A 17818-nucleotide genomic window follows, 5' to 3' on the forward strand; every position below is an offset into this window, starting at 1 on the left:
CCCACACTCGGCAGTTCCAGGGAATCTGGTGCCCTCTTCTGGTCTCTATGGGAACCCACATAAATAAAAATGAAAATCAGGGAGGCAGAGACAGGAAGGGGCTCCCTGGCCAGCCAGTCTAGGCAATTGACAAGCCCCACATCAGGAAGAAACCCTGTGTCAAAATACAAAACCTGCCTGAGGAAAGGCACATGAGGTTGTCCTCTGACTTCTCTGCATACATGTACTCACGCAAAACATGCACAAATCCCCAGTGCATAGGCAGACAGAGTTAATTCATCCATTCACTTACTGAGGAACACCTTGGTATATAACAGGGCAACTAACCCTGTTATATACATCTGTGGGTAGATTTAGGTTTCTAACTCAACTGGGTAAAAATCACAGAGCATCTTGCTTTTCTTTTGTTAGAGTAAAGGGGAGGCGGGGGGGGGGGGGACAGACAGGATAGGATCTTTCATTGCTGTTGGTTTAAATATTTAGAACCACTTCAGATGGGTCTGTTCTGCCTCAAATTTTATGTCTCATGTAAGATCCAGCAGGCTTGTCTGATAAGTTGGAGAACATTCTAGTTGTGGGGCAGCCTCTTGACTTTTCAGTGGCTGCTGTCAATATCTTGTAGAAGTCCATAGGCCAAGCTGGGCTCATCATCATAAGATGGTGTTACATAGCCCAGGCTATGGAATTTACTGTGTAGCCAAGGATGACTTAGATACCCCGATTCTCTTGTCTTCATCTCTTGAGTGCCAGGAGTTAGAGGTGTGAGCCATCACCCAGTTTTATGTAGTGGTAAGAATCAAATGCAAGGCTCAGTTAGTCTGTGCTAGGGAAGCGCTCTATCTGGTAGCTCCACCCTCCACCCCCTGGTGTCTTGTTTTTGAATTGAAGGAGGACTTCCGCTCAGCAGACAAGCTCCCTTGCCCCACTAACCTGCTCATACATAAGCACCCCTTAGCCCCAGAGGAGTTCCATCTGCAACTCTTAGCAAGACCAGTGGACCTGGGAGAAAGAGCCCAGTGCAGCAAATTTCCTCAGACCTTTGTGTTTGAGGCCTGGAAGTCTAGCAGGAAGGACTCCTCAAAGGGGCCCTGGGGGCTGGTGGGGAGGGCTTTGTACCAGTAAAGCTCCTCTCCCTGGACTTAGTCTCCACAGGGAAGACAGCCTGAAGCCCCATGGTACTGGCCAGATTCTCACCTCTTCCATTTAAGTTCCAGCAGGGACTGCCTAAGGTCCATTTTCTCCTACTTTACTTCCTGCTAGCAGGAACCCCAGGGGAAGACTTACTCTGGGGGGGCTGATGGGGTTGCTCGGCAGATAAGGTGCTTGTCACCAAGCCTGACAACCTGAATTTGATACCCAAAATCCACGAGATGGAAAGAAAGCACCAACTCCAACAAGTTATCCTGTGACCTCCACATGCTCAGCATGGCGCATGTGTGCACAAGCGCATAGAATAAATAAATAAATCTTTTAAAAAAGACTTTGAACAAAGGCCAATTTTCTGGCGTAAACATTTGTAACTATGAGACCAGAAGAAATCATAAGCTTGAGAGGCCCACATGGGGCTTGTATGAGACTGAGCAGGCTGTGGAGAAGCAATTGGCTAATTGATCCTGCAGGAGCCTAAAGTCCAGGCTCTCTTACTCCATTTGCCTAGAAGCTGACACCGAATGTTGGAGCAGTTGGAGCAGAGGCCTCTCTCCTATGTGTGCTCACCATGCTGGTGGATGCTTGCCCATTTGGGCCCGAGGGCACATTGCCAATACCATATGAAGAAGGGGTTTCAGTGCTGGGTCCTGAACTGGCCCCTGGGTGTCATAGGCTGGCCAATGTGTGAGTCACTGGGAAAGGTCTCCTTATAGCAGATGCAGAGCCAAAGAGAACACAGACTTGTTCCATTCCAAGCCCCACCCCCAGCTCTCTGCTGCTGGCCAAGCAGGGGACAGAAAAACTAAGATTTCCACCCAGGACCCTGTTCCCGCTTCACATACTTATTTCATGATGAGTATAGTCCACATGTTCCCAACGGGCAGCATGGGGCTGTAGAAGGGGGCAGGGGCCCCACACGGTGCTTAAGGGAACCATGCAGTGAGGACAAAGGAAGTCAGTTTGCAGGGTTATGACATGGCAGGGCTGGGGAGGTGAGAGATGCAAGCATGTGTCTTACTAAGGATATCAAGTTAGTACAGTACACACACACACACATGCACACTCTCTTTCTCATACACACAGACAGAGACAGAGACATGGAGGGAGCGAGGGAGGGAGGGAGGGAGGGAGGGAGGGAGGGAGGGAGGGATGGGGAGGACAGACAGGTTTGTATACCAGCCCAGCCCTCTAGGCTGCTGAGCTGTTGTTCTGGGAAGGCCCTGTGGCCTGGTGTGGCTGGCTGTGTTGCATACAAACTGCTGTGAGGTTGGCATCAGGTCCCTGGGCATGTTGCCCTGCTCTGTGGCTCCTCCAAGCTGACCTGGCACATGCTGCCAGTTTCCCTTGTCCAGGGAAAGCCCTGCAGCCGGGCCCCTACCCCGGGCCAGCCAGTGCTCAGAGGAGCCTCGGCTAAGAATAACCCAGCTCTGACGTCAGGAATCCAGAAGACTGGCTGCAAGCTGCCTCCCAAGACAGCCAGGAATAGTCCACAGAAAAGCCAGACGCCTGGCTCTTCCTTAGCCTGTCTATCAGAGGACAGCAGCCCCAAGACAGTACCTGCACAACACCTGTCTGCACCTGGGACCCTGCCCAAGCTGGCATTTAAGCAGTGCCTCCAGACCTACTCTAGCTTGCAGACAGTGGTGGCATTGGCCTTTGGTAGCCCACTGCAGTGATAACATACCTTGCAGAAGAATTCACAGAGATCTGGTGGTGGGTGGTTATTTTCCAGCAGAGGTGCAATTGCCTACAAGAAAATGAACAAGCATCAGTCAGGAGGACTTGGGGGTGGGGTGGGAGTGAAGGCCATGGTCTACAGAAAAGAGCTGCTTGCCATGAAATAGAAACATCCCTCTACCCTCTGCAGGATAGAGCTCCTTTTCTAATGTTCAGACCAGGGTTTTAGAGTGCAGGAAAGCTCCAGGCTAGACCCACAGTGGCACATCTAATTCTAGAGGCTTCATTCCTAGCTGGCATTTATCCATATGGCCTTCAAGTCCACAACTCCTGACTAAGCAGCAGGACATCTTATTGGGTGAACACAATGCCATTTTAAACAAGGGATCTGGGGGGCTGGAGAGACTGCTCAGTGGGTTCAATTTCAGAAGGCCTGGGTTCAATTTCCAGCACCCTCTTGGCAGCTCACAACTGTCTGTAACTCCAATTCCAAGGGATCAATGTACATAAAATAAAAATAAACAAACCATTTTAAAAAAAGTAAAGAAGGGATCTGCACACCTTCTATGTTCCTATCACTGGGGGAGAAGGGAGCTGGGCTCCTGGCACCACCCTCAGGAATGAGCACACAGGCTGGGCAGAGTCCTGGCTGAGATTCTGGTCTTGGCCCCTCTTAGCAACTACACCACTGGAGCAAGTGGTTTTGTCTCCAATGCAGTCCAAAAAGTCTCTGCAGTTCCTTAACCACCAGATTGACTGAGCTTTGTGGGATGCCAGTCCTGTGCACTATAGCAGGCCCAGCAGTACCTGTGGCCTTGCCTCCCTGAATGTGACAACACCAACCATCTAAGCATACCTCACATTAAGGAAGGGCACACCCCCACACACCCTTGAGCAACTGCTTAGCAAGTCTCCTGGGGCCTGGCTGTGTCACACTAGGGTCTGGCTGGTTCTAGGAGGACCGTGGTTACAGTGGCAGCAACAAGATGGGAGGCCCCTTCTCTGCCCATGAGGTACTGCCCATGCTGTACTTGGGTACCAGTACAGGCCAGGGTGTGGTCCCCTTGGGTTGAGTCCTACTAGTCCCTTCATGCCAGGCCTCCTTCCTACTGGAAGTGAGTTATAGTGCGGAGTGGGGGGGGGGCTAGTTTAGCACTAGCTATAACGTGCCACGTCCAAGCCATGCCCTTACCTAGTCCTTAGACCCATAGGTACGGATAAAAGACAGTGGACCAGGGAGTTTGCCAGGTCATGGCTGGTCATAAAGTGATGACTGTATTTAAATATATTGATATAATCAGTAAGCAAGCTCCCATTTTTGTGGAATCGCTCTAGAAGCCAGGCCCTCGGCTTGGCATGTTAGTTATGACTGCTCAGAGAGTCCCGAACAGCTATGAGCAAAGCACCAAACTGGCATTTTACAGAGTCTGAGCACTGAAGCCACTGGACTGGAAAGGATAGCAGTTAAATAAAAAGAAAAAGCATGTCCAACTTGCAGCCCATAGATCACCATGAAGGCAGTTCACAAAATCGCCAACTTAGAAACATCATATTACCCTTAGAGGGTTAAGGGATTGCTGTGCAAGTTTCATGACCTGAGTTTGGCCCCAGGAACCCATATAGAAGGGACAACTGAACCACCTCCACAGACTTGCCTGCTGCTGCTGACCTCCATACACACACCACAGCACACAGCACCCCCCACACATACACTATGTACACACACAATAAGTAAATTGAAGACATTGAGGGTTTGTTTTGGTAATTATTTTGGTAACTCAACACATAGCTCCTGAGCATGAATTCTGCAGATGGTAATGCTGTGCCATGATGTCAAAAGTTGGATATGACTGCCGGGGGCATCTTTATAAAGTAGGTCTCATGAGGGTGAGTTGGCCCTAAGGGGTGCCTGGTATACTTTGAGCTGTTTCTGCCGCAAAGGCCTCTCAGGAGCGAAGGCCAGAGAGGAAGGATTGTCACACTCCAACGATGCCCAGGGTACCTTCAAAATGAGGTATTTCCCTTTGCAGATGTCACACAGGGAGAGAGGCATTTGCGCAAGAAATTTTACAGAAAAACCTGAAAGGATCTCCAGGTTACATTGACAGGTGGGGCGACAGATGTGGAACATGTCCCTTGTCACACTGCACACATGAAGAAGCTGTTACTTGGAGGAAACAGCCTCTGAAGATGGTAATGGGAGAAGGCAAGACCACCTTCCCCTTTTTTCTTTCAGTTCTAAGTATAGAAAATCCAGACGTTCACACACATTAGTGGGAGGGAAGTACTCTACCCCTGAGCCACATGCCCAGCCCCTCACTGGGGCACTCTAGGCTGGGGCTCTACCACAGAGCCAATGTTGCAGCACCCCTTTTATTTTTTATTTCCAGAAAGTCTCATTAAGTTAGCCAGACTGACATTGAACTCATTAAGTAGCCCAGGAAGGCTTTAAACGTGCGATCCCGATCCTTCTGTCTTCAGTCTCCTAAGTAGCTAGGAAAATACACCTGTGCCACTAGGCTTAGCTCAAAACCTACTAAATAACAACAAAAGCACAGTGAAATACTAGAATGTCAAAACTAAGTCAGCTCTCTATCAGTGGGCTCCTCATCTGTGTATTCAACAACCATGGTTCAAATTATTTAGAGAAAAAAAGAAAAACCTGTGTTTGGACAGAAAGAAGAGACTGAGCCTGCCATAGTTCCCGAGGCACTACCATGGGGCAGCTGACACCTGTTCACATTGTACTAGATGGTCTAAAATCTAGAGATGAGGTAACACACACAGGAGGATGTGCAGGGGTTATGTGTCAATGTCATCCCACCTTCCATCTGAGACTTAGACACTTGTAGAGTTTGACATCTTCTGGGGTCCTTCAATCACCTATAGGTCCTGAAGGTGACTATTTTTTTTTTAACCTATCTTGAATATTTTTCCCCTTTCTGTTTTTTGGTGATGTTGGGAATTAAACTTAGGACCTTGTATATGCTAGCTATGTGTGTATGAATGTGCACCATGTGAATGCCTGGAGTTCTAGGTGATTCTGAGCCACCATGGGTGCTGGGAATTGAAACTGGGTCCTCTGAAAGAGTAACAAGTGCTTTTAACTGCTGAGCCACCCCTCTAGCCCAGTGGTTCTCAATCTCCCTAATGCTGTGACAGTCCCTCATGTTGTGGTGATCCCGATCATAAAATTATTTCATAGCTACTTCATAACTGTATTTTTGCTACTGTTATGAATTATAATGTAAATATCTGATATGCAACCCCCTTGAAAGGGTTGTTCAATCATTCTCCCACCCCCGCCCCACAAGAGTCACAACCCACAGGTTGAGAACTGATAAGGTCTAGCCCAAGGACAACTGTTTTTAATAACACTAAAACGTTCAGGAGGAAGAGACAACTGCTCCTGCAGAAGACCTGGTTCAGTTCCCAGCAACAACACGGTGGCTCGTAACCACCTGTAACTTCAGTTCTAGGGTATCCAATGGATTCTTCTGACTTCCACTGGCGCTGTTGACACATGGTATACAGACATACATGCAGGCAAAACACCCATACGCATAAATACACACAGGCAAAACACCCACACACATCAAGTAATAATTAACAAAAAAAAATTTTTTTAAAGTTCTTCAAGTAATTGTCACAACCGGGTCTAGATGCTCTGAGCTTAAAACCATGTTAGCATTAAATCTGCTTTGTTCATGATCATGGAGGGCGGGCCAGTGCAGGATGTGTGTGCAAGCCTGTGTGCCTCTGTTGCCACCCAAATGGTAGCCACTGATGGGTTTTATGGCTTGGGGATCTGGTTGGTGAAATCAAAAATAAAAAAGCTAACTCAAGTTCTGCTGGAAAAGAATGTACACAGAGAATGACCAAGTGCTGCTATAGGGGACTGACTGTCAATAGGCCAACTATGAGAACAAAACTCTGGGCTGGAGGGAAAGCTCCAGGAGATGTGGTAAGGATGTTAAACCCTAATGATGATGGCCGTGGCAGTGAGAGTGTGTGTGGCACCGGCCCAGCTGGTCTCACCGCTGTCTGTGCACACGGGTCCTTTCCCTACCCGCCTTTTCCTGCGGTGACACTTTCCCACCCTTCAGGACAACCTGGACCTGGAAGTGCCCTTACTGGCAGAGGAGACCAGGTGCCCCTCCCCCGTGCTCATCCATCACTCCCGAAACCCTGCCCTTGACTGAGGCGTGTTTTTATCGTGACTGATCTGCTGGGGCCCTGGAATCCACAAAGCAAGTCTTCAATGGCAGGGCCGGCTCTGGTGGGACAGAGCTGGGGTCTTTCTGGCACATGCATTCACACAGGTAGTGAAGGCCAGCTACACAAGCCGACTCCCTGACAGGACACCAGGAGAAGGTGCTGGAAGGCGAGTGGAGGGAACCAGGTTGTTACCCCACTCTGTCAAGAGCAGCCAAAGGGAGCTGTGGCGGGTGCACCAGCCACGCGCCAGGCACCAGACCAAGGGAAGCAGGGCTACTGACGCCTCGGAGCTAGTGAAAGGACAGCAGCTCACCTCCGGGTGTGCACACAAGCCTGGCGTAGCTGCACGAGCCCAAGGGGCAATGGGACTGGCACGGAACTCCCAAGGCCGCAGCCCCTCCTCAGAGGCTCACCCTGCTTCCTCCAGAACAGTGTTCTGCTTCACTTCCAATTCTAGTTCTGTCTCCTAGCCTCCTGCTCCCATATGCTTTATGCTCTAACAATGCCGAAGCTTCCACAGTACGCCATGTTGTTTTAACCTCGGCACCTTTGAATACATGGTTTGCCCTTCCCAGGGTGCCTTTACTCATCTGGCAAACTCCTACTGATGCTTCAAAGCCCAGCTCAGGTGTCACTGCCCTGGGGAACTTTCTGGCTCTCTCTCCCCACACTACATACCTCTGTTTTGTAGTGATCACATTTGTGTTCCTATAACAGATGAATTTGTGAAGGCACGGTTGTTTCTACCATTTGTGGACTCCGGTGATAGGGCAGGGCATACACACTTTTGGTGCAATTCCATTACTCTCTTTTTCATGACAACAGTCTCAGAGCTTAAAATGGTCCAGGAATACATTTTACCCAAAGGTGCTTAGGACACTGCTGAATTCTGAGAATTCAGAATTACTGTATGTACCAGAGAGGTCTTAGTGATGAATTAATTAGGGAACATAACCAGGGCAAGAAAGAGTGGGTTGACCTGGCCAGTAACCAACCGGTGATTGATGGCTGTGAGTGAAAGTCACACCTTCCTGGAGACCTGGGAATGAGGGTGATGGAGAGCTGCTTGCAGTGGACCCCAAAGACTGACCATCACAGCCATCTCCAGTCAGCTGTGCTCTGCGCTACATACGGAGGCAGGATGGGGAGTGGGCAGCAGTGACCTGTCAAGGGCGGGGGCTGTGCTGCATCCTGGTGCCTTAGGAAGGTTCTCAGCACCAGGCTGGGCTTTAGAGGGATGGGAGATGGGAGGGAGGCTGGCAGGCTACTTACCACAATGATGCTCTCGTGCTCCTGAGTGGTCAGGTTTGTGTTCTAAAGGACCAAGAAAGAAGGAAAGCACAATCAAAGCTGGGCATTTGATCCCAAGGATCCACAACATGGCAAAGTATTCTCTCCGTGTCCCCCACCCCACATCCCCAATCATTTCTTCACTCATCAGGACAACTCTGGGTACATCCTAGTTGTCTTAAACTGACAATTAAACACAGCCCAGGTTGGCCTGTGGGTATGTCTTCAGGAAGCTGTCTCAATTTGACTGCTGATGGAGGGAGGAGGGCACAGCCCACCCCGAGCTGCACCATGCCCTACCCAGATGGTCCTGGGCTGTATAAGAAAGCCAGCTGAGCCCAGTTGCCTCTGTGGTTTCTGCTTTAAGTTGAGTTCCTGCCCTGACTTCCTTCAACGATTGACTGCAAGCTGAAGGCTGAAAGAAATCCTTTTGCCTCCTAAGTTACTTTTGGTCAGGATGCTTTATCACAGCAAGAGAAAGGAAACTAGAACAGAGGGTAAAGGGAAAACTGAGCTCCCCACCCTGTCTCACAGCTGAGGCTTGGGGTGACTCATGTCTTGCTGAGTCTCGGTTACTCCCTTGGCAAATGGGGGTCCTGATATCTGCACCTCACGGGGCTGTGGTTGAAGGATTCAGACATAGTTATGGCACTGCTTAGAACTCGAGGGAGGGTTCACAACACATAAGGAAGAAAACAACCTTTTGTGAGTCTCCACTCGACACTGGGTACACCTTTTATTTCAGATCAATATGTTATTCCAGTGGTTCTCAAAGTAGGCTCCCAAGGAACACTGGTGTACCAGGAGTGCCCCCAAGATGTTCCAGCTAAACACACATTTGAGCAATGGACGTCTAAAACAAAACTAGGTTAATAGCCTTGTTTTGTTTTGTTTTGTTTGACCCTCCTAGATCTGGAATCTGTTAAACTGACTATTGCAAACCTTCCTGCAAGTATGTGGAGAAATGGTAGGGATCGTGGGAAACTTAAAGCACCCAGTGTTCTCTTTCATGCCAGTCTATTGTGTCTCTTCTGAAAGACACAGACTGTCATTGGTGTCCACTTCCATTTCTTAACAGTCACATTTGGAGCTTAGGGTTGGCATGATGCAGGGCCCACGCCCCTACCATCACAACAGACCAATGGGAGTAGGGGCATCTAGCAGGTCCGCACCAGCTGGTCACCTGCCTTTGCCCCAGCAGCCTGGGGTACAGGAGGCTGAGACAGGGCCATCGTCTAAGTACCGAGTAGAGGTCTGCCCGCCCTCTTGAGTGTTCAGGACAAGCAGAGGGGTGTCTCTCTGACTGTGATATCTTTATCTTTCCCTGAAGCCTGTTTCTAGTGGACTGATAAAAAGCACTAGTTACTCTGAGGTTGCGGCAAATGAAAGCCAGCTGTACTCTTCCCTTATGGGGGAAAACGTGTTTTCCGCTTGGTCCACGGACTCTGTTTGATTGTAACTTTGAAAACCTTCTTATTACACTTATTTCCTATGTGCATATGTACACATGTCATGGAACCAAGTAAGTTGGGGGTCAGAGCACAACTCAAAGGAGCTGGTTTTCTCTTTCTGCCAGGTAGACTGGGGACTGGACATGGCTCATCAGGCCTGGCACCAAAGACCTTTATTCTTCTGAGCTATCTCTCCAGATGCTGCTTTATGAAGACAGGCTTCCCCCTCCCCCTTTTTTTTTCTACTACCTGCTGACTAATGAGTTACCTGGGGCTTAACACAGTGCACCCGCTTACCCAAATGCACAAGGAAACTGTGACAAAGTAGGGACCCGAACCTCTGTCTGGCGTGAGCCTAAAGCTTTTATTTCTTCACAGAGCTGCAGCGTTCAGCCCTGGGACAGTCCCCTATGTTGGTCTGTGTGTACACCATAGAGCTATCTGAGAAGCTCCAGGTAGCACAGCCTGTTCTCTGGACAGGGAGACTTTTCCATACATAGGTTTTGTAGGCTTGGGGTTTTTTTTTGTTTTGTTTTTAATGATAAATTTATTTTATGTGTGTCAGTGTTTTGCCTGCATGTATGTATGTGCACAGTTGTTAGCTTGCATGTAGTTGCTGGGAACTGAACCTGGACTCTCTGCAGGGCAATAAGTGATCTTAAGTGATCTTAATCACTGAGCTATCACTCCAGGCATCTTTTTTTTTTCTTTCTGTTTTTGTTGTTTGTTTTGGAAACAGGGTCTCATGTAGCCCAGACTGCCCTAGAACTCAGTATGTCACCAATGGTGAAACTGAACTCTGGATCTTGGGCCTCCATCTCCCAAGGGCTGATGTTACAGGTGTGCCCCCACCTTACCCCCCAGCTCCTACATGGGATTCGGGAGCCTGGCCACTGACCAACGTCAGCTTGCTAAGATTTAGAGTCACCATGGAAACAAAAATCTGGAGATGTCTGGGAGAGAGTCTCTGATTTGGGTTACTTGAGGTAGAAAGACCCACTCTACATGGGCAGTACCATCTCTAGGCTGGGGTTCTGGACTGAATAAAAAGGAAGAATTGAGATGGGCACCAGCGTTCACACCTCTCTGCTTCCTGACTGTGGGTGCCACGTATCCAGCTGCCTCTGGCTCCTGAGGCCATGCCTTCCTCACCATGAGGGACGGACAGACTGCACATTTGAACTTCAACCAAAATAAACCCTCCCTTAAGTTGCTTTTGTCAGATCAACTGTAAAATCACTGGAAACCCGTCTGCCTGGCTTCTAAAAGGTGAGCCTGAACTCAGGGCTCAACGCTGGGCAAGGGGCCCTGAGATTTGGAACCTTGACTGTGATTCACACCAGTACATGACCCTCTAAAGAACGAAGCTCTCTCCAACCTGTGTATCGACCCATTTGTCTATCTGTCACCACTTTCTACCTCACCCAGCTCCTGCAAGGGAGGGTCCCCCAACATTGTATATCATAGAGGACCCGAGTTCCTGGGCTACAAGGTGGCGGTCAGCCTAAGACAGCAGAGAAAGGCTGACGGAGTATTCATTCACTGGAATGAAATGGGACACAGAGGATGAGCTCTCTAAAGAGAGGGGGGAGGGAGGGAGGGAGGGAAGAAGGGAGAGAAAGAGAGGGAGGAAGAGAGAGAGAGAGAGAGAGAGAGAGAGAGAGAGAGAGGAAAGAGAGAAAGAAGGATGGAGACATCACTCAGGTGGTAACTATTTTAAACAGGGACTCAGCAACCCTGGCATCCCCAGGGGTCAGGCAGGCTCATAAATGAGAGCAGTGTGGCTATTTGCAGAGTGCAGGAAACAGCATTGAGGCAGTACACTGATCCCAGTGGGTTGCAGTGGGGTTTGGGAATACTCCTCCAACTTGCTTGGGGCTGACTAATGATGCCTCTCCATGACCACTGCAGCCCCTAATGGAACATGGGCTGGGAGGGCAGGGGCTCTGTGTCACTCCCTGTCCATAGCTGTGCCTGGCAGCTGGCACACACTCTAGCACAGGGCTGCCAGGCAAAGTAGATGGCGGTAGCCAGTCAGTCCGGAACAGGATGCTGAGTAGCAGTAGCTGCCGGCCCGATGTAGCCAGACTTTCCATCTTTAAAGAGAACCTGGAAGTGGCCATTGTGCTGAAGTCCTACTATTTTTTACTATTTTTTCCTTGTTTTATTGTTTGAAATTTCATATATGTATGACTATTTCCTGCTGCCACCTTCATCATGTACATGAAGTCTAGTTTTTAAAACCTCCAGCAAGGGAAACAATGCCTATCTGTGGACAGCCGGGAGTGAATGGGACAGAATGCTAACAAGGGCTGAACAAAACCAGAATGAGATACTGCTGGATAAAGCAAGATGGACAGTTTCACCTAGGGAAGTGGCTCTCAACCTGTAGGCTGTGACCCCTTTGAGGGAACCAAAGGGCCCTTTCACAAGGGTCACCTAAGACCATCAGAAAACATAGATGTTTGCATTTCAATTCATAACAGTAGCAAAATTAGTTATGAAGTAGCAATGAAAGTAATTCTGTGTTGGGGGGGGGGTCACCATGACATGACATGAAGAACTATATTACCTTGTTGCAAAATTAGCAAGGTTGAGAACCACTGGTCCTGGGATTTAGAGGACCTCAAAGTTGGCACTTGAGCCACCATCCCAAATCTCGGGTCTGATCTAGGACTTAGAAGAGGCAATAGTCACCCTATACCTCCAGACAAGCCGGAGGCAACTAGAGCCAGCAAGCCTCACTCTCAATGTCCTCAAGGCTTGGTGGGAAAAACTGGCTTCCTTAGCAACCATAGGGGGATGGCACACCACGGGCTGATCTCTACTGCTCACTCAGATGGGACTGGGAACAAGATGGAGGTGAAGGATAAACAACTTAAAGGGGAGAGGGAGCCATGTCAAGCCGGGAAAGCATCTTACCTCCGAGAGCAGTTTTGAGACGATTTCCAGTGGGGCCTGGTTGATGGAGTCATCCTGCAGTGGGGACGTGAGGGCCATATCCACCAGTGTCCGAATCTCCTTCAAGACAACCTCCCAGCGGCTTGGGTTACTCAGGACCTTCTTGTATTTGTAAATCTTTTTCTGGGTGGAGAGAGAGAGAGAGGAGCACATCACCGATTTAGCAAAAGACTCAAGATGATCAGAGAACCTCGCTGGCTGGGGTGAGAAGGCCCTGAGAAGTTGTCAACCTGAACTGGGCTCTTCCCCCAAAAGGAAATGGATGTATGAAGAAAGAAACAGGCTCCATCCAAGGTCAAGGGTGCGTCTGCAGACAGGCAGGCTCCGAACGCCGGAACAGCAATTTCCCACCCTGTTCCCGATGACACATAAAAAGGAATTAGGAGAGGGCTCTTTTAGATCGTGCCTTCTGCCAAACTCAGTCCCCAAGTCGCCAAGCACAGTAAGAGCGGGGATGTTCCCGGCCCACAGGAGCATGAGCAGTGTTTGTGCCTGTGCAGATCCTATGAGGTCTCTTGGCAAGTGGCATTCAGACAAAGAGTAGGATGGTCAGGATGAAGGCCAGAACTCAGCTCCAGTCAGGTGGGGACTGAGTCCAGGATGGCCCAAGGAAACCAGGTGAGGAAGACAGATGCATGCTCACCTCAGTCTGCGTAGCCTCCAAACCCGAATGCAGGGCAGGGGCTGTGGCCTCCTGGATTTGAGGCACCCGTTAGTTCCGCCTCTCTGACATCATGGAAACAGAGGCCGTGAAGGGCGGAGGTCCAAGCCAAGCGCTCCCCTCCCCATGGCTGCCTGCCTGGCTCTGCACTTCGCAGTGCTTGCTGGGACTCTCAACAGAACAAGCTTCATCATTTAGTGCTAAACTCCCTGCTCCTCGGGGAAAGCCTAATCTTAGAGGCACCGCACCCCGTGCCAATAGCCAGATGGGGTGACATGCCACAACCTCTGAGCCAAAGACTGAATGGACTAGGAAAGGGGAAAAGAGAAGGGAGGGGCCCTTACTGACTACTGAAGTTCAATCTGAAGGCCCCTGGGGTCTCCCTGTGCCATTTCTGAGTTAAGGATAACAAAATCATTTTAGGGCTTGGGCTGAAATGAAAGTATTTGGGGGGGGAGGACACATCCAAAATCCAACAGGATATGGATGGAACCAGGGTGAGGATGGTCTTTAAAAATTATTTCACCTGAAAGGCCCTAGGTCCCACATCCAAAAATTCAGATATGGGAGGTATTAGAGAAATACTTCCCAGCCTCAGTGGGACCCACACAGTCATTTTCCTTATGAAGTTACACACACACACACACACACACACACACACACACACACACACACACTCCAGACAGAACAACCAGCACAAATGGAACTCAATACTCAAACACTTACAACCCACATGAATATGAACGGTATTTACCGCCCATCCTTCCTCGTGCACACTGTGCTTTTCTGCTTGCTGGTTGCTTCCCTGCTACCACCTGCATCACAAGCATAAACTTGTTGTATCTATGAGGTGTTTTTTGTTTTGTTGAAGAACGGTGTCAAGCAACCCAGGGTGGCCTGAACTCGATATGCAGTCCAAGTTAACCTCCAACTGCTTATCTTCCTGCCTCCATCTTCCAAGTACTGGGATTACAGGTATGTGCCACCACATCCATCTCCCTGTGGCATATGTGTTTGTTTGTTTGTTTTTTAATCACCCCATACACACATCATTCCTTCTTTCTTTACTCTAGTTCTTTCATCTGACAACAGGTCCCTTCTCTGTCTCTCATCTCCCACCTCCTGGACCTCATGGCGCTATGCTGGAGCCCTAGGGTCTCCCCAGCTCTCCTTGGAGGCTGACACTGGGCTACGGAAGGGAAGACAGCACGTGTATAGCCCAGCAGGTTGGAGAGAAGCAGCAATATCTGCAGACTTCACAATCTGAGGATGGAGGAAGCGTGGCAAGTCCTGCTGGGGCCTCCAGTGACAGGTAAATTGGTTGTGCTGGTGAAGAGGGTGGCCATGAGTGTGTCCCTAACTCTGTTATTTTACTGATAAGATGTGACACCCAGGTCTACACAGGCTTCTGTGGACCTGTCACTAGCGCTTTCCTCGATGTTGCTGACTGTCTTCCCCTGAGCGCTGGACTCTGGGGATTCAATGTGTACTAGAGAACCGTGTCCTCGTCAAAAGGCCCATAAATTACTTCTTAATAGTTTCAACACTCATTAAGAATCACCAAGACAATCCATCCTCAGGTCATCCCACAGACTCAACTTGTGCACTGCGGAAGCGCCCGTAATCCTTTTGTTGGCCAGCTGCAAACTATTATGTTTGAAAGAAGAATACTTATTTCTGTAAAGATGATGTTCACTCATTAAAAAAAAAAAAAATTGAAACCACACTGAAAAGCACAAAGAGGAAGGGGGGAAAAATCCTACAACCTAGAAATAGCTGTCATTAATATATGTGGCCAGCATGGTCACAGCCAACAGCAAAACATGGCCAGCTATGGTGCCACATGTCTATAATCCAAGCACTCATTTGGGAGCCAGAGACCATGGTCTGCCATGAGATGGCTCATCCAGTAAAATGCTTGCTGGACAAGCATTCATGGTGGTATGTGCCTATAATGCCAATGCTGGAGGTGGAGATAGGAGGATCCTTTGGGGCTTGCTGGCCAGCTAACACTAGCGGGGGGGGGGGGGGAATCCAATGTTTACATAACAATTTACAATAGCAGCAAATTTACAGTTATGCAGTAACAACAAAAATAATTTTATAGTTGGGGGTGTCACCATAATATGAGAAACTGTATTAAAAGGGTCACAGCATTAGGATGGTTGAGAACTACCGTCACAGAGACAGAGGAAGGGAGCCAGAGGCAAGCAGGACTCTCTACAGTCACCTGGGCATAGCACTGACAGGCCCTCCTTAGAGCCTGAGTTTGTTATGACATCAGGGCACCTCCTTCAGAGACAGTGTTCAGACAAGGCACCAAGGCTGTGACAAAGGCTAACACTCAGTCAGCACATGACAGGTGTAGGCACACTGCTAGCTAGGCTCTGATGAGCACAGTCTGCTGTAGCTATAAAACCCTAGGAACTGGACTCTTGGTCCAGGTTAGAGCACCCTGCAAACAGACTCTCAGTTAAGAGACTTGAGTTCGAATAACATGATTGGCAAAGTGCTGACAGGAAACGTTGATTCAGAGAGTGAGAGATGGGGATGCCTTTCTCCTCGCTGGCAATCTGAAGGCAAGGCGTGCCACCAGCCAGCGGCTCCACTGGAGCCACCCATGAAAGTTGAGCCAGGGTTCTCACTACTGCTCCATCTGCTCTCAATGCCATAGTCTGATCTAGAAGGGCACAGGCTTCATAAAAGTAGACTTAAGTGACCTTGAATGGATCATTCCGGACCATCTACCCAGTGAAACAAACAGATCATGCTCGTGTCTATACATTAAAAGGGGGAAAAATTAAAAAAAAAAAAAAACCCAAAACTTTAAGGCTTTGGGGTTGGGGGAGAGCCAGTAAATGGGGCACCTTCTACCCTGATGGCACCTGGCAATGCTGTCTATGTGGGTAGCAGAAATTGATTCCTGCTAGGGGCTCTCAAACACAGGCAGGCTTGCCTGCAATTCAGGGAGCAGGGGCCATGGGCCCACATGTTCCCTTTAGCCTAACACTTATGTCTTTCTGGAGCCTAAACAAGATAGTCTCAGGGCCACAATCATTCAGGTATGGCCATGGTAACCATGGCGAGCAGCCTGCAAAAGCAGCTGATGCTGGGAGTAGGGCAGAGTGGCCATAGCATCTGCTGTAGGGCTGTTGGAATCCTTATTCATAAGTCTGTCACAGCCAGGAGGGAGAAGTAACCAGGCTAAAGCCAAGCAGCCATAAAGACTCAAATTGGCACATGAGTCAAAACTGGCTGGAGAGCCTCTAAAGGTCTCACTCTTTCCATCACAGCCATTTGGGACCAGTGGTGTCAAGGGGAGAGGAAGGATGGGGTCAGCCAAGAGACACTGAAGAAGGTGTCGAGGATGCTTGGTGGCAGGGGAGGGTCAGGAATAAACCCACAAACTGGACATAGGTGACCAGTGAATGAGAAAGAAGTATGAGAGGGGGTGGCAGGAGCAGTAGGTAGGAGGTCCTGATGCTGCAGACAGGGAGTGGGTGGGGCAGACCATCCAGGGTTCCAGGTCCTTAACCACACCCCAGGTGACATGTTAGAATCATCCCTCTGATGAGCTCAGCAGGCAGTGAGTCATGGTGGGGCTGGGATGAGGCCATTCTGGAATCCTAGCTCCCTAGAGGTAATATTGTCTTCCTAATGAGTCTGCTCTGCCAGGAGCCATGAGTGGGGGAGAGTGGGGCAGGGGTCCTGAAGCTTTCTTATGGCTGATGCGATAAGGCTTGACAACACGAGCCCATGTTCAAACCCAGACTTGGCTGCATACAATCACACACACACACACACACACACACACACACACACACACACACACACACACACACACACACAGGCCCTATGGGTTTTTCTAAGAGTTGTAAAATTCAAAGCAAACAGAATATGCTACAGAACTTGAGTGTGGCCCTCAGAGCCCCCAAGAGCTGCCATCTGGCCCTTCATCAACAGTGTTCTGCCAAGCCCTGGCTCATGAGTCAGATTCCAGTTTGGGAGTAGAGACAAGAAAAGATGCTCACTGCTGGCTATAGTAGCAAACAACACACCTGCCATAGTAGCACTGTGGGGAGGGGGAGGCCGGAGGAGCAGGAACTCAAGGTCATCTTCAGCTATGTAAGAGTTCAAGCCCAGCATGAACTATGGACTACTTGAGATTGCATGCCACAACAAAAAAGCAAAGCAAACAAAACAGAGGAAGAAAAGATACTCGCCATTATAAGCTACTGGGGAAATCCACATTACAGTGGTACAGAGACACCATTTCATGCCCACTAAGATGACTATCATGGGAGACACAGACAATGCCAAATGTTGGCAAGGATGATGTCAAACCAATCCTTGTGCATTCGTTACTCTTGTGAAGTAAAAATGGCGGCCACAAGGCAAAATCGTTCAACAG

The 17818-nt window shown here is 49.2% G+C and overlaps 1 protein-coding gene across 2 annotated transcripts in view; it reads right to left on the bottom strand.

The window, feature by feature from the left end:
* Cmip (c-Maf inducing protein) overlaps nucleotides 1–17818 on the bottom strand; it is a 319144-nt gene that overhangs the window by 160525 nt on the left and 140801 nt on the right. For both annotated transcript variants that reach the window (XM_051201736.1, XM_051201737.1), the window contains 3 exons: nucleotides 12708–12869; nucleotides 8317–8358; nucleotides 2834–2896 (listed from right to left, as the gene is read on the bottom strand). In XM_051201736.1, the coding sequence (XP_051057693.1) occupies nucleotides 2834–2896; nucleotides 8317–8358; nucleotides 12708–12869 (267 nt within the window). The remainder of the gene's footprint in view (nucleotides 1–2833; nucleotides 2897–8316; nucleotides 8359–12707; nucleotides 12870–17818) is intronic.

Source organism: Phodopus roborovskii, unplaced genomic scaffold (assembly GCF_943737965.1).
Source record: "Phodopus roborovskii unplaced genomic scaffold, PHOROB, whole genome shotgun sequence".
NCBI lineage: Eukaryota > Metazoa > Chordata > Mammalia > Rodentia > Cricetidae > Phodopus > Phodopus roborovskii.